Consider the following 24,118-nt stretch of genomic DNA (forward strand, 5'->3'; position numbering starts at 1 on the left):
ATTGATTTTTATTAATCTCATCAATTATAGAAATATTGGCCAAAAGGCAAATAACCAATTTCAAGTACAGCCAACACAATTTCTAATTTGCAAGAGTTTCTAAACCACTTTATATATTTTATTACTGTTTGCGAAATCAATTGAACAACATTTTTAAGTCAAAATTGTGTAATAAACAAAATGAGTGGGTGTAATAAGTACCCTTGTAGCTATTTAATATTTTGTTGTTGTTAAAAAGTTATTTACTTACGTACACAATAATTATAATTAGCGTGGACTTCCAATATTAAATTTTATGACATTTTCTATATTTAGAAATTTTGTTTTAAAAGTTGAATTTTATAGTAAGAAAATCTATTTTTAAGTACAAAATGTTCAGCCCTCACAGTCATTAAAAATATCCTAATGAATTTTTATTGCAACAATTTAAATTACTAAAATAAAATCTTTACACTCACACATATAATCATTTACAGTCTGACTTAAAAACAACTACGCGGCAGCTTGAAGTGTAACGATCCAAGCATTCGCAGCGCAAGAAAAGCTTTCGATTGCGCTGTTGCTGTAAGCTGACAGCAGATGGCGCTGTAGAAGCTTCACCGAACATAGCTCAGCTCGTCAGCTGTTGGCTGTGGCTGGCTCAGTTTGCTTTCAGCTCTTTGAGTCTGCGCAGGCGCCGCTCGCAAGTTCCGTTAACGCGTCGTGGAAGTGGAAGTGGCGGCACCGGTGCGCAGCTGATTTAGCGTGTGTCGCGAATCAATTACGATCTAAATAAATAAGCATCAATCAGTAAGTGGCAGCCACTTTGTGGCAATGTGCAACCAAGTGTGACGCTTGGTGGCCAAACCTTGAGGGCTCACCAAAAACCATTTCCAAGTTTCGTGTGTAATAATTATGGCTTTAACTTAATGGCCTCAACGACCTTGCGCACCTACGACTAGCCCTAATGCTTTTAAGTGGACGTTGAATCAAAAAAAGCATTCAACTTAATGAATTCGATTGGCCAATCAAGCTGGGCTTAGAAGGAGTCAAAGCTGTGCTTCAAGTGTACAACAATCGCAGCTGTGCGCAAACAAGGAAGTAAAAGTTTTGACGTCAGACTTGTTTTAAACGCAAGTTTGTTTGCAGCAAAAAAGATAAAGAAGTTATTAAATTATAAATAAATTAAGTTGTTACTACAGACGTGGGCAAAAAGGAAGCTGCTCAAGCATGCTGCTTACATACAATCGCATAATTATATGTACACAACATTTTGATTGTATAAAGTGACCCACAAAAAAAAAAAAAAGCGAAACAAACAAAGAAATAGTTTTGCAATAACTAAAAGTTTGCAAAAATAAAAAAAATTCGACAATATTGGTGAAACTAAACAAGCGAAAATATTTGCAAACATTTAGCTTAAGCAATTACAAAGTGTTTCTATGCAAGCGACGAGCACTGTGCGTTTACGTATTATTTGTGTGTGTGTGTAATTGCTATCGACGCTGGCAGCGACGCTAGCTGCAGCGCATGCGCAACAGCTTTTGGACGTTTGGGGTTTCTGGGTCTCTGCCATACATTTCGTTTTCTGCGATGTTGTTGTTGTTGTTGTTACTGTTGCTGCTGTTGTTGTTGGTGCATTTGTGTAATTGTGACGCAATTTTTGTGTGAGGTTGTTTTGGTTTCGCCTTGTTGGCGATTGGCTGAAAACGAAAGCGGTAAAACAAACTCGTGTTAATTTAACGCAGATATATTTATAGTATATACTTACAGTATTTATGTATTGCACTCTGAGTGTGTGTGTGTGTGTGTGTGTGTATTGCAAAAGCGCATGCAACAGTTGTCGCTGTGATTAAGTATCTCGTGCTTCAGTTATTATCCGCTCGCGACTATGATTAGTTCGCGTTTACATTTACTTGCAAGTTAAACTCGATTGAGAGAAGCCCCGCTTACAAAGTAGCATACGCATAACGGTAAGCTGTTGCAATGTAACCGATTATTGGAGCATATAGTTAGTTAGTTAGCGTGCAGTTCTTTTCGGCTCAACTCGTGCCACATACTCACAACAGTCTGCAACTGTTATTTAATTATTTATTTAAACACATTTTTTTCTATAGTATTTGGTTGCTGTTGACAGCGAAGTGGCTTTATCGAACAGCATTTAATTGTGTGTGAGCTTTATTTAAATAAGCTTAGATAATGCGAGTAATTAAAATAGCAATTAATAAAAACAATTGGAATTCGATATTCCCACCAAAATATTGTACATACAATATTCTATGCATATTCATTTACATTTTAAGCCAAGCGGCTTTTTGGTTCAATCAGCATCATCATCATTATCATCATCATCATTAAATGTTGCCCGCGTGGATACTTCACGTTTTGTCGACGTCATACGGCAAAGATTTCATGGCCAATGTCAGCGGTAAGAAGTGAAGTGGTCGCTCGTTTGTTTGCTGTGCGACTATAAAGAATTTTGAATTATAATCAATTTGAGTTTGAGAGTCGTCATGACAAGTTACAGCAACTAGAGACAAGTGCGGGAACGCAGCGGCAGGCCCAAATGCGGATGAGAATGACAACAACAATAGCAAGAGCAACAACAACAGCAAGAGCAACAATAACAATGACAACAACGAAAAATAAATGAAAGTGCGGCGTGGTTGTTGTTGTTGTTGCTGGCATGGCAACAATGAGCCAGCATTAGCGCATGCGGCCTTAGTGCGTATACTTGATATACTTGAACTTGCGTTTGCCCGCGACACTCGCACCATTCACTCACACACACACACGCACACACGCACAGCACTCATTCATGAAATTACACATACTCCACGCTTGGGGTGTCGCTTTTGTTTCAATCTTCAATAGTTCCGGCTGCTGCTGCTGCTGCTGCCGTTGCTGTTGCTGCTGCTGTGGCTGCGGCTCAACGTTTACCTCTGATCTTAATTGATTTAACGCGTTGCGCGGCCTTTACGCCTGTGAGTTGCCGCTTGCAAAAAGTTTTTGTGCCACCACTTTTGATTTATTTGCACAAATTTTACGCTATTTTGCTGAAAATGGTTTTGCGTTGGCGGTGGCGGTGACGGTGGCAGCGGTGTCGGTAAACGCGACGTATGCTTAATTACCAAACAGTTTGCCAAAGTTTTTGTTTGTGCCTACCGGTTTTTGCTGCAGCCCTTTCCGGGAACTTTCAACAGCCTTCTAATTAATTGCGCTTCGACGCAGGTGCCGAAAGCTAACAAAAAGTAAAGCTCACGAAAAATGCGAAACCCGCTGAAAAGAATTGGTCGACGTAACGAAAAAGGTGTCGAAAATAACTCAGAGTCCAGTGGCCTCGGCAACGACAACGCGTATACGCCGTGTGGGCTGCTGCTGAGTACGTGAGGAGCATGCTCAAGGAGCAAATCGCCGCGCCTGTTGACACGCCCACTTAGCTAAACGAATAAAACAGTTTGGCCGCCCATTTTCAAAAATAATACAAGGCATGCGTGTTTGAGTGTGTGTGTGTCTGTGTGTGTTGAGTGTTGATAATTAAATACATATGTGGGGATATTCCCCCGCCCCTCTCTCTTCGTATCTCTCTCTGTGTGTGTGTCTGGCACATATCTAAAGTGTTGAAAATGGGCCAAAATTTATGTCAGGCAACCTTCGACTTGGCTTCTTAGAGAACTGTAATTGTGTGCGTGCGCGTGTGTGTGTGTGTGTGTGTGTTTGCTTCTGTCTGACATAAATTACATACTTGAAATGCCTGCCTTAAACGTGCAACCTTGAAGCAAACCAACAAACCAACAACAAAGCAACAAAAATGACAATCTACAGATAGCACACGTACATATTATTGTACATATTTTTGTCTGCAAAACTAACATTCTCTACATACATTTTTGTGGCAGTTACACACAGATACATACTACACACGCCTTTAAGATGCTGCAGCAGTGCATTATTAAGTCACCGAATGGCGCATTGGGCCTGAATTTGAGTCGTGCACCTTGGGACCCATATCCGTGGGTCAGCGGCGTGCAGGCGGAGTCAAATGCCCAATTGGCAGGTGTCCGCATTGGCGACACCTTGCTGCAGCTGAATGGCATCGATGTCTTGGGCATGAGGATCAGCGAGCTGGCCAACCGACTGCGGGAGCATTGGCTAACTGGCGCTGAGCATGCGACCATGATGATGTGGCGACAACAGCCAGCCACACTCAGCTCAACAGATGACCCCAACGAGGCGGCGCACGCTGTGGTAAGTTTATCCCTTTACCACTTTACCAGTTTACCACACTCACAACTGCGGCAACTAGCAACACACAGTTTTCAGACTCAGACTCAGCTGCTTAACTGTTTCAGCAGCGTTTAAATGGGTCAAGCTGGAGCACGACACGATATGCTTGCGATTGCCGTTTGCTCGTTACGCATTGTTGATTAGCTTAGCTGTGTTTGACAATTTGCTGCATTGTTGCAATTGTCAAGCACAGCTTAAGAAGAATACAATATTATATTTGTATATATATTTATTCAATACATACAGATCAGCGATTGTTTAAGAAATACAAATTTTTAATATTATATAATATTAATTTATGGGAATTTATATAAAATTAGTAGAGTGAAGTTAGTTATTCTTTAAGAAATATACATTTATAATTGGTATATTGGTATTGCATTAACATATTAATATTTCATCAGGATATTACGGTATAAGAATATATAAATATATATTTAACTAGTAGAAAGCAGTTAGCTTAAGAAGAATACAGTTTATTTATTCAATACATACAGATCAGCGACTGTTTAAGAAATACAAATTTATAATATTGTTATTGCAATATTAATATTTTATCAGAATGTTACAGTATAAGATTATAGGAATTTATATTAAATTAAGAGTGAAAATCAAGTTTATTTAAAAAATACGACCAGAGCGGCAATTCTTTAAGAAATATACAATTATAATATTGGTATTGCATTAACATATTAATATTTCATAAGGATATTACAGTTTAAGAATATAAGAATATATAGTCAGCAGTTAGCTTAAGAAAAATACAGTTTATTTATTCAATACATACCGAGCAGCAATTGTTTAAAAAATACAAATTTATTATATTAATATTGCATTATTAATATTTTATCAGGATGTTAGGGATTATAGGAATTTATATTAAATTAGTAGAGTGAAGTTAGTTATTCTTTTTATAATATTTCTTCGGGGCATGAATATATATTAAACTAGTAGAGAGCAGTTAGCTTAAGAAAAATACAGTTTATTTATTCAATACATACAGAGCAGCAATTGTTTAAGAAATACGAATTTGTAATATTTTATTAAGATGTTGCAGTATAAGGTTATAGGAATTTATATTAAATTAAGAGTGAAAATCAAGTTAATTTATAAAATACGTACAGAGCAGCAATTCTTTAAGAAATATACATTTATAATATTGATATTGCATTAACATATTAATATTTCATCAGGATATTACAGTATAGGAATACAAAAATATATATTCAACTAGTAGAGTGCAGTTACCTTAAGAAAAATTTAGCTTTTTTTTTACAATACATACAGAACAGCAATTGTTTAGGATATACAAATCTATAGTATTAGTATTACATTAGGATTTAGACAATAAATTAATTGTTATATTAATTTTTCCAATTAAATTCCGTTTTTTTTATTTATATTTTTATAAATAATCAATTAAATTTTATAAGGATATTACAGTATTTGTAAAAATATATTAAATCAGAACAGAGGAGTTAGCTTTAGATTTAGAAATACAAAATTTAGAATATTAGAATATTACCTTATGATTTTGATAATTGCAATTGATTTAATTTTCAAATTAAACATTCTATATTTATATTTCTATAAATTTTCTTTTAAATTTTTAAATATATATTTCTATAAATTAACTATGGAATTTTATCAGTATATTAAAGCGTAAGGTATACATATTACATTAGTGGAGTGGAGTTTGCTTTAGTAAAGTTTATCTTATTCAAAAAGACCAGCGATTGCAGCTGGCAAATAAATACAAATTGCAAATATTAATGTTTAAATTAAATTATTTTTTCTTTTTTTTTATATAATACATATTTTATCTGATCACAGTATGTAACGAAATTATTTACTAGCTATTGAGAGTAAAAAATCAGTAATCAATTCATTTAAAGTATGCAAATAAGTGTATAAAAATCATTGCTTTAATTAATAGCGTACGTTGCTTACACTTGTTTTATTGGTGTGTTTCTAACTAACAGAAAATCGAGCCAGCATTTAATAGAAAATCTTTTGCGAAACGTTTTACTAATTGAATTGCCCTTCTAATTGGCTATATTTTTGCAATTGTCAAACACAAAGCATACTAGAATACGAGCTAGATTAAGAAAAAGAGAATTTATTTTAAAAATATAAACTGTAGTTTGAAAGGAGTATAAATTGCAGTTGTCAGAAAAATGCAAATTTAAAATATTGAAAATGTTAGATAAGAAATATTTAAACTGAACTATTTCTTTCTTATTAGTATGTGTTGTTAAAGAATTGATTCATTTTAATCATCTATTTTCTTAGTAGTAGCAGTATTATTATTAGCAGCTTATTCAGTTTGGATTATGAGCAATTATTGTTATACAAGTTAGTTAAAGCAAATGCAGTAAAATGCTATAGATGTAATTTAATATGTAATACGTCACAACTTGGAAAGTAATACAGAACAAAGGACTGAGCTAAGCACACTTAACCAAACTCTTGGTTTATCCATCACTGAATGATGCAAAGTTGACTAAAATTAGAAAGTAATTTGATATAATAAGAAGTGCACTTACATTAATATATTTATACTTACTGTAAATTGAAAAACATTTGATATGTTAGACGATCTTCTTACAATGAATTTTAACTGGTTGCATTTAAATCTATTATAATTCTTGGACAATGTTAAATATGTGTTCAAATTGAACGTTCACAACTAACTAGCAAATAGTTTGCTCCAATATCAAATTGCACATTACTCGTATATGCAAGTGGAATATAACACCTCAGGCATAACTGTCAATTAGCCTAATAAACGTGTACACATCTAGCCATCTGGTATTGCGTCTGCGTCTGCTTCTGCGTCTACCTACCACATGTCGTTGTGTAATTTATGTCTTTACTGAATATTTCGCAACAATATTCGTGCTAATTTAATGTAAAGGCATTTCCGGACAATCAACCTTGTTGGTGGTGGTAGTGGCATCCTTTTGAGGCAAGTGCTATGGCAAGTGCTCCGACGTTGCACAGTATCTGCTTCTTCCTCTGTTGCTGCTGCTCCCCGAGGTGTTCATCTGTCGGTCAAATTGCTGAGTATTTTATTAAATTTGACACATTATATGCTGTACTGCATTACAAATTCAATTGACCCAAATATTTGCAAGGATGCAAAAACCCAAATTATACATACATACACAGAATGTACATACATATCTATGTTTATATGATGTATATACGTATGTATACTTATGCAGGTGCACATTTACCTGCCACACTGGCTGCATATCATTTCCATATAAATTCCCAATCAATAATGCTAAAGGCCGTGCTTAAGGCTTAACGTCACTCGCCGGCTGCTAGAGATGGGCACACGATGTCAGGACACGAATATTGCAATAAGCAACACGACGTATACGTGATATGGATGTCGAATTCAATACCGAAGTCGTGTCACTTGTCCATCTTTATTTTCCTGATACATTTCTGCACAGCAATTTGCATGTCTGTGAACAATTGAACACACACACACACACCCACTCTCATACACACACACACACATACAAATTTTTAACCAGGCCTAGTGTTTGGTGCTTTTGAAGCAACATCATTCTCATTGCATATATTCTCTTAAGCCTGTTAATAAAATGAAATCTTTTGGGTAAATTATGCGTAAATCGTTTATCTCATTGGAATAATGAAAGCCAATACAAATCAGGATTATTATTAATAACACAAAACACATTGAATAGCAATTCGCAATTTATTCAATTCAAATTGTTAGTTGAATTATTCAATTGCATGTAATAACGCAGGCAAATGTTAAATTTGTAATTTGTAATAATAGCTTTTGATGTTTAGAATAAATTTGATGTCTTTCTTTGAAGAAATACATTCCTGTTGCTTAACAAATTAAAAGTTAAAGTTCAGTTTGTGTGTTAATTTCAACAATGTGTTAGGAATGGGATTTGAGAATGAAAATAACTTGAGAATGAGATTTACGGAAGTGGAATTTGTATTTTATTTAATACAAAATGGTTAGCAATGGATTTTATGTAATAATAAAAATTGTTTAAAGTTAAATGCAAAATTAAAGTTCAGTTTGTGTGTTAAATTCAATAATGTTTTAAGAATGAGATTTGAGAATGAAAATAACTTGAGAATGATATTTATGGAATTGAAATAAATCAAATGTAAAATTTGAAGAAACTGCTGTTGCTTAACAAACGAAAAGGTAAAGTTAAACTTACATAAATGAACTAAAAATAACTATTAAATGAGGAGGATTATTATTTTTATTCATTTAATTTAATTTAAATCGTAAGCTTAGCAGAAATTAATGCACGAAATTATAAATTGGTAGAAGTTAATAATTGAGTTTCATGGTCAAAATGAATTTGATGTCTTTTCTTGAAGAAATCAAAATATAAAGTTGAATCGTTAATTGTGTAAGATAGAAAAGAGTTATACTACAAGTAAAAAGAACAATAAAATTTATTGTTAATTTTACAAACATAATAACAAGTAAAAAAGAGTGAGTTCAACTATAAGAAACCCGCTATCCATTTTGAATGAAAGCAAAACAGTGCGGTATTATTCTTAAAAAGTACCAAATTAATAAACCCCAATAATATTTAAATATACCAAAGGCTATATTTGGTAAATTGATATAATACTACATTAAAAATATACCAAGGAGTACTAAAATATACCAGATTGTCAGCCAAAGCAACTAAGATCCGTAATAAGTGATCAATTTTATAACACAATAAAAAGGAATTAGATTACGCATAAATTTCTAACAAATTGAAGGCATTAAATTAAATAAAATTAAATATAATATAGGCCTTCGTTTCAAACTGAACTAATTTCGCTGTTTTCTCTCTCTCTTTGCAGCAGCATGGCATTAATCAACAGTCGCTGCAAAAGTTTGCAACATGCCTGCAACATATTGCCCAATTACTGGAGTGTCCTGTTTGTTGTGATGTAAGTAAACGACTCTAAGTTGTATTTTGTATTCTGTTTTCTTCTTCTACCATATATATACTATATAGTATATATTTTTTTCTTGCGTGATTCGTCGCTTGAGGCAAGAAACAAGCGGTAAGTGGAATGCTGACATCGGATCGGCATTGCCTCTTGGTGGCTGTGTGTGCTGCATATCGATGAGCTTCTCTCTCTCTCTCTCTCTGGCCATTTGGCGTGCAGCTTGCAGCAGCAGTAAGGGGTAGTTGGTGGTGCCTCCTCGTAGTTGCCAGTTGCCAGTTACCAGTTGGTAGTTTGTAGTTGCCCCGTTTCCCAGTTGCCGGCATTAGTTTTAGTTCGTCATTATCTAACTCAACTAAACTGAACTCTGGTCTGGCAAAACTTAGTTGGCAGTTGCCGCTTGTTTGCCTTTGTCAGCCGCCAGTATTGCCTGCTGCCTGATCCATGCTCCATGCTCCATGCTCCATGCCACCTGCCGCATGTCGCATGCCACTCCCGCCTTGTCTTCAATGTTGCTCTTCCGGCTTTACGTTGATTTTGCTGCGCAAGTTTGTTGCTAATCACTTGACCGTGCATAAAGTTGAAACGTTGAGCTGCACCAGTGATTGCGTGCCCACGCCCATGCTCTAAATAAGCTTCAGAGCTCACAATGCTCTCTGACTCTCTATGTGCTCTCTATGCAATAGCTTCAGGTATTCGTCTGTACATATGTCGTGGTCTTGTTTACACAGCTACTCACAGCCTGACGATGTCATGACTACAAATATGTAACTGCCTCTGTCGCTGTCGCTGCTTTTGTTGTTGTTGTCGTTGTTGTTGTTAGTTAATACCCGTTAGTTTTGTTGCGCGCTTAGACACAAATAACATATGTTCGCATGCAAGTTTATTTAAATACCCTGTAACTATCAAAATCAATTTTAAAGAGAGTTGTATTCCGCACTTAGGTAGAGGTAAAAGTTTTTCATAATGCATTTCTTAGAAAGAATTCAATACGAGGGTTAATATTTAATAAGTTTTTATTTGTTCTGCTTTGATTTATTCAAATCTTAAATGTCATAAAAGTAGTTGACTATATTTATAAAATTAGTTGAAATCTTAAATGTCATAAAAGTAGTTGACTATATCTATAAAAGTAGTTGGCTATTTACAAATTATTTAATTATAATTTTAAATAAAGCTGTTGTTAAACTAAATTGGAAGTATAATTAATAAGAGACTCGTATGATGATTTCATTGTTGATGCTTTACTTTTTTTCCACAACACTTTGCCACAATTTTAAATCAAGAACCACAACAAAAATGTGACCAAATTTCATGTCTTTAAATTGTATTATAGTATTATTGAATAAAAATATTGTTTCTCCTTTTTAAATGATTTAGTTGATTCGCTATAGGATGCATAGAAAAAGTTTTTAGGATTACAAATATGATGTCAAGAACCAGAACAAAAATGTGACCAGACTTCAAGTTCTTATAAATACTTATTCGATATTATTATATTATATTATATATATATTATTGTATATTATTATTATTATTATATTATTATATATATATATATTATATTATATTATTCAATACAAACTTGTTTTAAATGATTTCTGTGAGTCGCTATGGAATATTTCGGAAACGTTTTAAAGGGTATTTTCTAGCTTATATGTTGGAATTGTTAACATTTTGATTTGAGTGTGATGTATGTGAAGAGAAATTCATATATTTCGTATGCTTGATAAATGTTTGCCATCGCATGTGATTTGATTAGCTTTGTTCTAGTGCCTAGCGGCACTTTGCCAAAATATATGGAGCATGCGGCTATTGATTGATTACGGGATTTAAAAGTCAAATATTGTCGATTAGGCGTGGCAAGCAATCTACAACGTATGGACATATGAATGGGCCAGGTCAATTACAAACGATGGCAAAATAGAATGTACTCGTATATGTATAACTTATCTATACCAATTTACCTAGTACTATCATATATATAAAATGGCTAGCATATTCGTTGTTGAAAATAAAAGTGCACTCAACAATGGCTCTAAGCTCTTTGTTCCATTTAAATTTTAAATGACGAGCTGGCTGTTGTAATGGCCGTTGGCCGGTTGGCTGCCAGTTGGCCGCTTTGCAAGTGGCAAAGTGGTAAGTGCTGAGGTGTAAATTTATTTATGGCAAGCATGTCAGCAAAAACATAACTTTAATTAATTAGACAAGATAAAAAGGAGGGCAGCCACAAGCTAGGAGCTAGGAGTAAAGATACTTCTCTCCTACATACATACATACTCTCTTAGTCTTGCCATTTAAATTCTAAACTTATCTGCAAATGAAATTTTACATGCAAAGCCCAGCTGTGTGAGTGTCCTGTTTGTGTGTGTCCGTGTGTGTCATTAATTAAGCATGCAGGCTAAGACTAAAGCCGGCAACCAGAGCAGCTAGTTAGCTGCACACAGACATACACTAAGTTGGCATTGTCGCAACACAGACACACACACACACACAGCTGAGCACAGACATATTATCGCAATACATACTTACCTGCATAGTTGTGGGGCACAACACTGGGAGCTGCAACTGGAGCATTGGCATTTCCCATTTCCAGGCCAGCTCCTCTTCGTGCTGCACTAAATGCATAATTTGTTTATTAACCTTAAATCAGTTTATGCACTACACGAGCATAAGTATAGTCTACCTTACGGCTTACAATACAACCCGAAACTTCTATTTCATATTTGGCAATTATTATTACTACAACCGAGCACACTTATTACATTCGTATATACGTTAGTCTGTGTGCGTCTGCGTTTATTTGTTATGCAAACAGACAAGTCCATTAAGTTATTAAGGGATTTTGTTTCTGCTTGATTTTCAATAGTTCAGAGCATTCTCTTTCTCAAAAATATATAAAATATATGTGTGTGTGTGTGTGTGTATGTGTGTTTGTCATAAATTTGCATTGAGATTGCCGTCTGGCATGCTCCTTTGAGATTTGATGTTGACATTAAATAACACCCGAATCGAGATTTTATTCAATTAAATATGCATAAATTTGCATGTTCACATACCATACGCTAACAACATTATGAAGGCAAAGTGTTTAATATACTAAAATTCTTTAAAATTATAGTTTTGATAGAATAAAATTTAGTTTAAGTTTATTTTAAATTTTCCTAAATCAATTATTATTTACTTGATTTATTTGTAATATAAATAAGTGTTTAATTTCATATCCGTCTTTTTTTGTAATCATATTATCATATGCTATCAAGGAAAAGTTTTTATTATAATGATTTTCATTACATAAACATAAATTTGATAATCTGTGATGAGTGAATGTAAATGCAAATTATTTTGAATTAGTTTTAAATCTTCTTAAATCAATTATGAGGTACTTTTTTTGATTCTGTTAATGAAATGGTTTTAAAGAAACTATACGAACTTATATATGTACATTCAGCAAAGAAAATTTGGCTTTTGTAGATTTTAAAACTCGATAAGTTAATTATATCTCAATAAGATAATAAGAAGTGAGATATCCGATACACATTTTTGATAACATCAAAATAGTGCGATTTTAATAAATAAAATTATTGATATATTAAATACCGAATTACAAATTAATATAACAAAAACACAAAAATATACGAAATATTATATATAGTGTATTTATATACTACATTCAAATATACAACTCAAAAAATATCATTGTGTTAAATTTTAGGCACTACTTTTTTAAATTTGCAAGTTCGTATCAGCTAAAATCATGAAGGCAAGTTGTGTAATATATTGCAATTCTTTAAAATAAGTGTTGATTGATCCAGTTAATTTCAAATCTACATTATTTAAAATTTAAATGAATGTTCAATTGCAGCCTCAAACATTTTAAATAAATATTCTTATTCACAAAAATAGATAGATTATGTGACCAATCAATTGAATTGACAGAGTCAACAATTTGCTGATGTTTGTCATTAGAAAACCCTTCACAAATGCGATGCTTGCAACTGTTGTAAAATGACATGATAAACATAAAACTAAAAATTGCATTTATTGACAAGGTTCAATTTCTTTTGAACAATTTAAGACTGTTGCTTTTGTTGTCACGTATTATTATTATTATTTGCAGGCCGGAAAAGGGGATTGCAATCAAATCGCTTTACATTTGTAATACTTCAATTTCATTTTTGCAAAATGATGGTTGCAAAATACAATCCAAGCTTCTGTCCAAAATTGTATCTTTATTGCTGCATATTTGCAACAGCTCTGCTGCATATCTACATAGACAGATTCAGATCCATACCCATACAAATATATGTACATACATATGTATGTATGTATGCATGCACATGCACATGCAGACAAAAAGCATCAATTGAATTTCTATACATATTTCGATTTTTTCCCTCTCTTGTTTTTTTTTTTTGGAATTCCTTTTTTTGTGAGTTTTTCCTTTTTCCTAGTTATTTTTTTTTTTGGTTTTTTGAGACAATCCCAGTGTTCCGGCGTGTGCATGAGAGAACATTGGGGTCCGAAGCTGTAGCTTGAAAAGCGCAAAAGTGTTTTTGTGCACATCAAATACAGTTGTATTATTTTAAATCCGCTTGCAATATTTTCAATTTGATTTTCCATTTAAATGGAAAGCTTGCTGCTCGCCCATAAAGTAGACGACTATACACTAAAGTACAGTACATATGTATCAAGAAAATTGTGATTGTGTGCAGAGCATCACAAGCGTTTTCAAAAGTACATTTTTAAGTTCGAGGTTCGAGGTAAGTGCTTGGGCCAGTCGGGATCGATTTTTACAGATTTGCATATTAGTAAACTTTGCTCGCAAACAAGTGAAAATTTTATGTGCGACAAACTTATTGACTCTGTTATACCTCTCTTTTGATTTCGAGCATGATTCGAATACGAATTCTGTTTTGCAACAAGTTATAAAAGCCTTGTTGCACTATTGGACAGGGTATCAATATTAAAATACGATGCCAGAATTGGATATGAAAGTTTTTGTGTTGAGCAACAATTTGTTTTTGGTAATATTTTCCATTAGGTTACCTTTAAAGCAGATTATACGAGTTTTTCCTTCATAGTCAATTGAAGCATTTACAATTTACATTTCCCTTCCATATTTATTTATAATTAATTTGTTTTTCTTTTGCATAATATTATGTCTTCATGCTGCTGTCCTTGTAACTCTCTGTTCGTCCTCTCTGTTGGCTGCATTGGACTCGACTCTCCTCGCCTCGCCTCGACTCGACTGGTGTCGGGGAATCAGGTCGTCAAACCACCTGGCTGGCAGTGCTGCAATGGACACGTGCTTTGTAATAATTGCCGTAACCGCTCGGTAAAGTGTCCGGTTTGCAGGGTGCCATTGGGACCTAGGGGACGCTGCCTGCTGTCGGATAAATTATTTACGCTGCTAGCGGAAAATTTCCCCTGTGATGGAGGTAAGTAGAGCTCATACTTAATGGGCAAACAGTCAAGTTTTTGCAGTAATGATCCCAAATGTCGTTGTTGTTGTTATTGTTCTTGTTGCTGTGAAGCCAACTTATTAATATGTCTTCAGTGCGTCAGTTGTTGCGCTGTTGTTTTGCGAAACTTTTGGGATATCTTCTAGTAATCTACCTAAAATGGTGCCTAAATTAGCGTTGTCATTAGTAGGGTGTTCCAGTTCGGGACCATTACTGCGTAGGCCTCAAAAGCTGTTGACACAATGGGCGCGAATGTCTTTCAATTTCATCCAAACGAAACCGAAAACTTTGGATCTCCATTACTCTCTCTTGCTCTCTCGTTCACCTAGACTTCAGTTAAATCAAGAGCAGCTTTGTGTGCAAAAGTTTTAACCTCTGCAACAACAAGTGACAACTTAAACAATTGTCAATGTTTTACTTAAATCTCGACAGGGACAACAAACACAAAAGAAAAGAAAAATCATCTGGAACAAGCACTTGAAAGTGAGTGGCTATTAGTCCATATTAAGAATATGCTTATGCCTCTTAAAAGCAAAACAGAGTGGGGGATATTGAAATACTAAAAACACTCACTACTACTATACACATTTCTTACTCTTCTTTTAGAAGCTGTTACATGAAATACTGAACAACTTGTACAAGTCCATTCACTTTCCCCAAGGATTTTACGTTCATTAATGATACCATCAAAGGTATGTGAAGGCAATTTTAAATTTGTATCTGTAGACTAATAAAAATGAAGTGCATTTGTGTGACAGTCGAAGATAATAGTCAGTATTCCTATATATATACCCTTCTATGCAATAGTCTAACTCATTTTCGTTTCCCACCCGCATTTAATGTAGCATACTTTTGGGATTACAGACTCGCTTTCCTTTTACTTAGGATACCTTATAGCCGAGCTTCGTTTGCGTTTGCGTTGCGTTCCGTCTTGTTGCTTATTGCACTTGTGCTTTGTTTTTGTTGCTCTTTTTATGGCATAATTATGTCGCATAAATTGCTAAAGTTTTTCACGCTTTATGCTCCTTATGCCATGGTGCTTATTGTTGACATTGCAGACTCTTCTTCTTCTTTTGCTTCTACTTCTTCTTCTACTTCAGCTTCATCTTGTTACTGTGTTATTGTTGTTGTTGCTGTTCCCTTAGTTGTTCGTATTTTTTCCTTTTTAAGTTTAGCTGGCCAACAAGTTTGCCGTATTTCTGCCATTTTCAATCTGTGCGTTTCCATAAGGGTCGCTGAGTGTTGCCAACTCGAGATAATGTGAAGTTTACAGCGCAGGTAACAAGTGCCAACAACAACAACAATCAGGTGCAACAACTTCTGTTCAACGCATTTTTATACACTCCCCAGAGGGTCTTCTTGGTATTGTGCATTGTGTGCAAGATTTTCGCTTCTACAAATTTGTATATTCAATGCAATAAATATGTACATATTGAGATCAACAAAATCAGATCAATTAAGGCGGAAAATAAATACGAACTCTAGCAGAGTATTCAATCTGCAACGTTGCACAAAATGCAGTTGGTTTAACTTGTTTATGTTTATCTTATTTTACTTGTTGCCCTGTGTGTCTAAATGTCTTTTGCCATTGCTGTCGTCAGTACTTAGTGCGTTTTATTGCAGTGCTTTGCTACTGGTTCGTATTTTCTTAACAGTTTTCAAACAAGAGTTTTGCTCTTTCTATTACTGGCATTTCTGGTTATTATTATTTTGCAACCGGATGAATTCGATTGTCCATATGTGCTGCCTCATTTTAATAAACTCTTCACAACACACACATATGCCTGGAAAATAAAGTTTGTTTATTTTTTTCGTCTGCTTGTTTTGTGTTTTGCAGTGAAAATCAACAAGGAGAACGACAACAGCAACAGCAACAGTCGGAGCATTGAAAACAGCAATGCCAAATGCACGAATGAATATCATAATCAACCAAAAATGGCACTGGCCAAATCAAACTCAAACTCGAGCAAAAAGTCCAGAAAAACATCGAGGCAGCAGCAGTTGCAGGAGGACACACTGATTTTGGTTGTGAATGGAGCTGGTGCTGGCGAGGAGCAGGCGAAGGCGATGCTCGAGGAAGAGAAGAAGGAGGTGAAACAGTGCGTTAAGCAGGTTTCAGGAATGCCAAAGGGAAATGAGCAAAGTGCGCAAATACTACGAAATAATGTCAACGATGCAGGCCTGCAATGTGGCATGATAAAAGCACAGCAGGAGCAGCAGGCAGGGAATAGCACTAAGGAGGAGGCGGTGGAAAGCAACAATATGCTCGTTAAACCAAAGTTAAAGTTGAGTAAGAAAAGTTGGCAGATTACAGGCCGAGATCAAGACGAATTGCGCAGCGATGAAGTTGCAAACATAAATAATGGCCAACAGCGCATGCTGGGATTGGAACTGCACAGCAGCGGACAGCAGCAGTCTGAGGTAGAGGGGCAGGTGTTGTTGCTGGTGGAGGCAGAGGCGAAGAAAAAGAAGGAGGAGGAGGAGGAGCAAAGCACAGGCCAACAGCAATATCAAAATTATCATTGCCCGACTGGGAAATCATGCTGCACTCAGGCGAAACTTTTCCAGCCAGCGAGCGCCAACAAATTGTCAACCGTCAAACGAGAGTCTGCCACCGCCAACGTCACCGCCACCGCAGCACCCGAAAAGCGGTTGGGTGCAGTCGCTGAAATTGCATTTGTTGTTGCAACAGCAGCAGCAAACAGTGCGGCGACCTTATCAGCGGACAGCCACAAAGCGACTCCCAAGGCGAATGCGGCGCATTTGGTGAATGGAGGAGCATCAATAAAAATGCTTTTGAACTTGCAGCCAAGCAATGTCGCATTGGAGCCACTGAATGTTGTGCACTTCGACGGCACCTTTGGCCAGCGTTTGCGCGTCCATGTTCAACTTCGGCCCCAGCAGACGCAGGTCTGTCTGCGTCTGAGTGAGGAGCCAAGTTCTGGGTCCCGCGAAGTGCAAACATTTTTCTTGGCCCTGTTGCCGTGGCACGACAAGTATGCCGTGTTCCTTTGGCACCTCAATGCTGCGGAGCAAGAGCCAGCACAACACTTTCAGACAGTCATCGAGGCGCAAGGCAATCGGGTCAAATGGTTTGGTCAAGCTCAGCCGGTGACCCGCAGTTGGCCAGAGATCTGTGCAGCTGGGCAATTTCTCACTTGGATGGATGAGGGACAACAGTCTTGCACGGCATTCGATATTATCGTGAAGAGGAAATAGTCTCAGTTCTAGTTTGGATAATTAGTTGGATTATAGCGTATACGTAATGAATAATTTATGACTAAGTGTAAAATAAACATTGCCTACACACAAACCCAGTAATAAAAATGTCAATTTGAAATCATTTACATAATTTATAAATTATAATCTGATATTGTTTGTTTAGTCGCTTTTTTTCTCTGCTCTGCTGCTGACTTTGTTTCCCTTGACGAAATGCCCCGACTGCGTGCTTTGTAAATTATATTTGCATTTTTTCGCGCCTTTTATAAATTTATTTCAAATATGCAAAATACAATTTTATTCGCAAATGTGTTAAGTTTGCAAAAATTTTTAATTAAAAAAAAGCATTTAGAAATATGCTGGCCTGGCATAGCAGGTAAACGAGACAGTTGCAATTCCATTCAACTCTTTTTGTTATACCCTGCGTATGCGTAACGTTGAGTATGATACTAGGCAAAGGGCAAACAATGCACTTGTATATCCGCTACTTCTCTAGGGTATTGCTCAGTCTATCAGTTGCCAGCGCCTCGTCTCACTTGTTTTAAAATTATATTGATGCAGCTATATTTGCATAAAAGCAACAGCAAAACCAACTACAACAACTTTGCCGTTGCCTCCTGATAATTGACTTGCACGCAAATTAATGTTTTTTGCCTTAAATACATATGTATGTATATTTGTATGTGTATGTGTGTGTGTAGCATGTTGTGAGTGATGTTGTTCCCTGTGAGGGCGTAAATTGCAGCGTTGTTTGGCAAACACCGCGAACACGAAAGGCGTGCATTTTTCATCATCCGCATTTTCCATGTGAGCCAAAAATTAACAAACAGCAAAATAGTAAAAAGCGAAGTATATAAAATATCTGAGCACTAAAAAATATAAAATGCATACACATAGAAAGGATTTAATGAGACAGATAACCAATTTTTTGGGAAGAACCTAAAATAATCTTCATGGTTCTAAAGGAGTAAGTATCATTATCTAAAATTTTCCATATTCCAAATACGTTTATTAAATGTGGAATAATTATGCGGTATTAAAATAATCACTTCGTTAACAATATACTATTTTTTCTTCAGAATATCTGATTTATATATACAAATTTTCTTGCGAAAATAAATTCCTATTTATAACATAACTCTCTCAGTATCATGTTTATTGTTTTTACAAAAATATTCCATTTTAGTTGCCCAGTAATTTAATAGCTAATACGGTTACATTATATTTTATTTTCTCTGACAACATTCTCTTTGTTGAATTAGAAACAACTGATTTACAAATATTAATTTACATGCGAAATCAAAAATACATTTTCACACACACATCATTAATTTAATATGTTTACTCTATAAATTCAGAGTGTTTATTCTGTTGTTATACTAAATATGTATGTGTTTTTTTTTTTTTTTTTTTATTCGGAGGAACTAGATCTAATACTAAATATAATAAATATAACATAACATTAGGCACTAGAATATAGAAAAAAGGTTAGAAAGAAAACTGTCAAGGAAATTCTCGTGGTACTGCCGTGAGGTATTGCTTCACGAGACCTTGACGGGAGCTCACTCCCATCCGTTACGCCTGCGGGTACGTTCCCTTTCGAGAGTTCGTAGTGCGGTGGTCACTTTTTCTGCATAGCTGCATACCGCTGACCAGTATTCCTCCTTCTCCAGCATACGGTTCACAATAGAGTCCGTCGTGACTCTACATCCTATCGCTTCTTCGAGCTCTCGTCTCTCACTAGCAAAGCGCCGACAGCACACTAGGATGTGTTCCGCCGTTTCTTCAGCTTCGGGATAGCAATATAGGCACATCGGGTCGCTGTCGTGTCCAAATCTACATAGGTAGCTGCGGAAGCAGCCGTGCCCACTCAGGATCTGCGTCAGATGATAGTTGACGAATCCGAAATTTCTGCTGACCCATTTGCCTATGTTTGGGATCAGAGCATGGGTCCAGCGGCCCTTACTAGATGTGTCCCACTTATCTTGCCATTTCCTTAGGCACTCTGTCTTAAAATTGGTCGACATGTAGTGAACATCCTCCATCTGGTTAGCCCTCTTGTGATTGTAGCTGTGAGTCCTCTCTAACGCCAGAGTATCCAACGGCATCATGCCAGCTATCACTAAAGCGGCTTCATCCGATATGGTCCTGAAGCCACTGCAGACTCGCAGCGCGCAGAGTCGATAGGTCGTCTGCATCTTCCGCCTATACGCCTTCACCTCCATTGCTTGCACCCATACTGGAGCGCCATAGAGCATTGTTGCTCTAACCACATTTTGTAGCAATAGTCTCCGACCTTGCTTAGGGCCGCGCGTATTTAGCATTATTCGACTCAATGCCTGCCCTACGACAGCAGCTCTCTTACCAGCATAGTCCAGGTGTTCGCGGAAGCTGAGCCGCGTGTCGATTAGGACGCCTAAGTATTTAATGGCTCGGCTCGACACTATTGAGGTCCGACCAAGGTTAATGTGAGCCACTTCGACGATCTTTCGGCTACTTATCAGGACCGCTTCAGTCTTGTGATCGGCCAATTGCAGCCCCACTGTCGCAAGCCAGTCTTTGACAGTGGCAACCGCTGCACTACAAAGTAGCTCAGCGTCGTCTAGTTGTTTCGCTGTCACCACTAAGGCCACATCGTCTGCAAAGCCGACAATGGTTGCAGACTCTGGAACGTCAAGCCGCAATATGTCATCGTACATGATGTTCCATAGTAGCGGGCCCAACACTGATCCTTGCGGTACTCCTCCAGTGATGTTGAACGATTTGGTTCCGTTATCCGTTCTATATCTCAGAATGCGTTTCCTGAAGTAGTCCTCAATTATTTCCATTAGGTAGCTCGGGGTGTTGAACCGCCTTAAGGCGCCTATAATGCAGCTCCAGTTTGCAGAATTGAAGGCGTTCTTGACGTCCAGAGTCATGACTATGCAGTACTCCTTTGCACCACCACGCCATCTTCTGCCTGCTATGGCTCTCCTTGCTATGTCCGTTACTTGTGAGATAGCGTCTACGGTTGAGTGATGCTTTCTGAAACCATATTGCATGGGTGACAGATCTCCTGCTTGTCGGACAGACTCCTCTAGCCTATGGCTCACCAGCCTCTCCAATATTTTGCCTGCTGTATCAAGCAGACAAATCGGTCGGTAAGACGACGGCGAATCAAGTGGCTTGTTCGGCTTTGGGATCAGCACCAGATTCTGCAGTTTCCATGGGCGGGGAAAGACACCTTGCCTCATACACTGTCCAAAAACTTCTGTAAAGCACTGCGGCTGGAGCCTGATCGCCATCTTCAGCGCGCGATTTGGGATCGCGTCCGGCCCAGGTGACTTGGAGTCCTTGATTCTTGCCGCTGCCAGCAGTACTTCCTCTACCGTAACCTCTGGGACCTCCGTATAGAGCCGGTGCTCTACGTGATCTTCCACTGTTGGAACAGTGAATGAGCCCGTGAACAGAGCATCCACTATGCCATTTAGGACGCCCTCCTCTCTAGGCACTGCACAGGTATTGGGCTTGAGTTTTTTAAGCACCACTTTGTATGCCATTCCCCAGATGTCTCGGTCGGCTTCGTCGCAAAGTTCTAGGAATTTCTCCTTCTTGCTGCTCAAGATGGACTTCTTCAGCAGCCTGCGATTAAGCGCGTACTCCAGCCTTCTTGCCTCAAAATCAGCTCTGCCTCGAGAACGTTGCAGGATCCTTCGCGATCTTATACATCGCCTTCTTACGTCTGCGATCTGCTGGTTCCACCAGTATACTGGTACGTGGTGTCTTTTGCACGATCTTCGCACCGCCATGCTAGCGTCGCAGGCATCCGTGATTGAACGCATGAGCAGCTCGGCGCTTACCTCTGCGTTGTCACTCCAATTGGGAACTGCAAAGGATCCAGCGAAAGCTTCCGGGTCCAGGGTGTCAACTTTGTAAGCCTTTCCGCTCTGTAATCCATTTGCTCGCGGAGACTCGGTATGGTCCAAATCTATCGTGATCGCCTTATGATCACTCGCTGTGTAGACATTGCTAATGGCCCATTTCGCTGATCTAGCAATTGGATAGCTAACGAATGCTAGATCTATAACCGATCCAGTGCCAGCTCTGGTGAAAGTGTGTTCGTTGCCATGGTTCATGAGGGCCAGGTCTAATGTGGCAAGGGCTTCCAGCACTGTTTGTCCTCGGGCGTTTGTCCGGTTGCTACCCCATTCCTCCGCCCAGGCATTGAAGTCACCAGCGATGATCACCTGTGGCTTTCCCCTTACATCGAGTGCTATCTCCTCCATGACGGATGCGAATTCTGATATGGTGAGACTGGGAGCCAGATAACAGCTGTATAGCCACTGGTTCCCCCATCTAGCCCGCACGAACCCACGCGATGAGCGCACATCATTAAGCTGGGGCTGTTCCAGGCCACATACCCATATTGACGCCTTTCCTTCCGTGTCTTCGACGTACTTTGGACTCTGAATTCTCTTATATGGTTCGCTCAGCAAAGCAGCATCCACCTTTAACTCTCTAACCGTCTGCTTCAGTAGCTCTTGGGCCGCCAAGCAGTGGTTTAAGTTGAGCTGCAGGAGCCTTTGAGTCATTTTGGCCCCTGCGTGACCCCGCTGACCCCTTTGAGAGGGCAGTGACTGCTTCCTGCGTGATGTCTGGTATCCTCTTTGCCCGCATCTGCACAGATGAAGCATTTAGCAGCATTTTTGCAAAGCGCCGCTTTATGGCCAGCTGCACCGCATCTTAGGCAGCACCCAGAGCGGTCGATCGTGCTCTTGCAAAACTTAGCAATGTGTCCAAACTCCAGACATTTGTAGCACCTCTTTTTTTCTGGCCTCTCAGACCTCTCTCTCACTCTACAGCTTGTCCAGCCTATCCGGATTTTTCCATTCTGTAGAATAGATGATGCAGCCTCCTTCGGCATACTAACAATTGCCAGCTGCATACCGTCAAAACCTGGCCTAAGTGCTTTGATGGCACTTAGCTCCAGGTTCGCTTGGCTGAGTTTTTCGCAGGCTACCAGCACGTCTTCTTTAGAAACCAGGCAGTCTATATCTCTGATCTCTAGGATGGTTTCCTGAGTTAGAGCTCTCACTTTGGCTTTCAAGCCGAGCGCTTCGCTTAATTCATCCTTCATTTTTAGCATAGAAGGCTTGGAGTTCATCCCCATTTCCAAAATCAGTCCGTCGCCGGCAGTTTTTCTTACCCGCCTTACTTGCTCACCGACGCTCTGTAGCTTGCTATCGTTGCTACGCGTCACCAATTTGAGCACTTCACTATAGGATATACCATCCGTGGGTTGGATAATAATGGCGTCCTGCCTTCTGCGTCTTCTCGGTGGCTTATTTGTGGTGTTGCGCCCTTCAGTATCCTGACGCACGCTTTCCTTCTCTGCTTTATTCTTAACCGTAGGATAAATACGCTGCTTGGATATGGGCTTCGTGGACGAAACAGTTTTGCGCTTGTCTTCAACCGTGATCACCGCATTACTCGGCGAGGTCTGCGTCGACGAGCTACGTACGCTATTGAAGACTTCATCCAGTGTCTTTGCGGTCACCTGCTCCACTGTCTCTACAGCCGACATCTTTAGACTAGCTGCCATCTCGATTTGCACGGTTTTGATTCGTGCGAACGTATTCTTGTTTGTTTGTGTGACGTGTCGCACTTCTCTGGGCGTAAATGTCTTAATCAGCCCATCGATCAACTCGCCCAGCTCTTTTACCGCCTCTTGAAGGCTTCTATGGATCTTAATCTTTTTTGGCACCGCTTCAGATGAGACACCAGGACTCCGATCCTCCCGGGCTCTTTTGGGCGTTGCCGCTTCTTCGCCTGCATCAAAGCTAAACACAAGCTCATCCACCTTTGGGGGCGCAGATGCAGGTCCTCCGCTCTGGGGCGATCTTGCGACTCTTGGAAGCTTGAGGAACTTTGCCAGCAGCTCAGCTTCCGCCTCACTCGTCTCAATATTGCTCATGACGAGCAATATCGGTCACTAACCAATCTGCTATACTCAATATAATATAATAACGCTCTACCAAGCAGTCCAACGTTGGCCGAGAATTTCCTACGACTTTTGTCGGAGGAGGTTATACCGCCCCGACTCGGTCACCAGGGCCTCTGTTTTTTGAGCGCCGTTACACGGCAGAGGTTGGTAATTGGTCAGTTCCACGACCTTTAGCTCACGATTCTGCTATGGCAGGCGCTAAAATTAAGTATGAACCTTCGGCTATGCA

The 24,118-nt window shown here is 38.2% G+C and overlaps 1 protein-coding gene across 4 annotated transcripts; it reads left to right on the forward strand.

Moving 5' to 3' along the window:
- The first annotated feature begins 3,890 nt into the window (after positions 1 to 3,890).
- LOC117575736 (uncharacterized) lies at positions 3,891 to 17,995 on the forward strand. 4 transcript variants are annotated; one of them, XR_004572903.2, is made up of 5 exons: positions 3,891 to 4,227; positions 9,133 to 9,222; positions 14,492 to 14,663; positions 15,294 to 15,379; positions 16,525 to 16,602. XR_004572903.2 is itself a non-coding variant. In XM_034260082.2 (4 exons), exons 1-4 carry the CDS (start codon positions 3,913 to 3,915, stop codon positions 17,904 to 17,906), a joined length of 1,959 nt encoding a protein of 652 aa, XP_034115973.2. In that variant the 5' UTR covers positions 3,891 to 3,912; the 3' UTR covers positions 17,907 to 17,995. The 4 variants fall into 4 exon arrangements, 2 of the variants coding, with proteins under 2 accessions (XP_034115973.2, XP_034115975.2); XR_007955204.1 differs by having other exon boundaries at positions 15,297 to 15,379; XM_034260082.2 differs by lacking the exon at positions 15,294 to 15,379 and having other exon boundaries at positions 16,525 to 17,995.
- The last annotated feature ends 6,123 nt before the right edge of the window (positions 17,996 to 24,118 follow it).

The sequence above is a fragment of the Drosophila albomicans genome, chromosome 2R (genome assembly GCF_009650485.2).
Source record: "Drosophila albomicans strain 15112-1751.03 chromosome 2R, ASM965048v2, whole genome shotgun sequence".
In the NCBI taxonomy this organism is placed as follows: domain Eukaryota; kingdom Metazoa; phylum Arthropoda; class Insecta; order Diptera; family Drosophilidae; genus Drosophila; species Drosophila albomicans.

What these genes read in the sequence shown, in the direction of transcription:
- LOC117575736 (XM_034260082.2), top strand. Translation starts at nt 3,913, where the DNA reads ATGCTGCAGCAGTGCATTATTAAGTCACCGAATGGCGCATTGGGCCTG. An exon ending in ACGAGGCGGCGCACGCTGTG is followed by an intron (nt 4,228 to 9,132) that starts GTAAGTTTATCC and finishes CTCTCTTTGCAG; the next exon opens with CAGCATGGCATTAATCAACA. An exon ending in AGTGTCCTGTTTGTTGTGAT is followed by an intron (nt 9,223 to 14,491) that starts GTAAGTAAACGA and finishes TCGGGGAATCAG; the next exon opens with GTCGTCAAACCACCTGGCTG.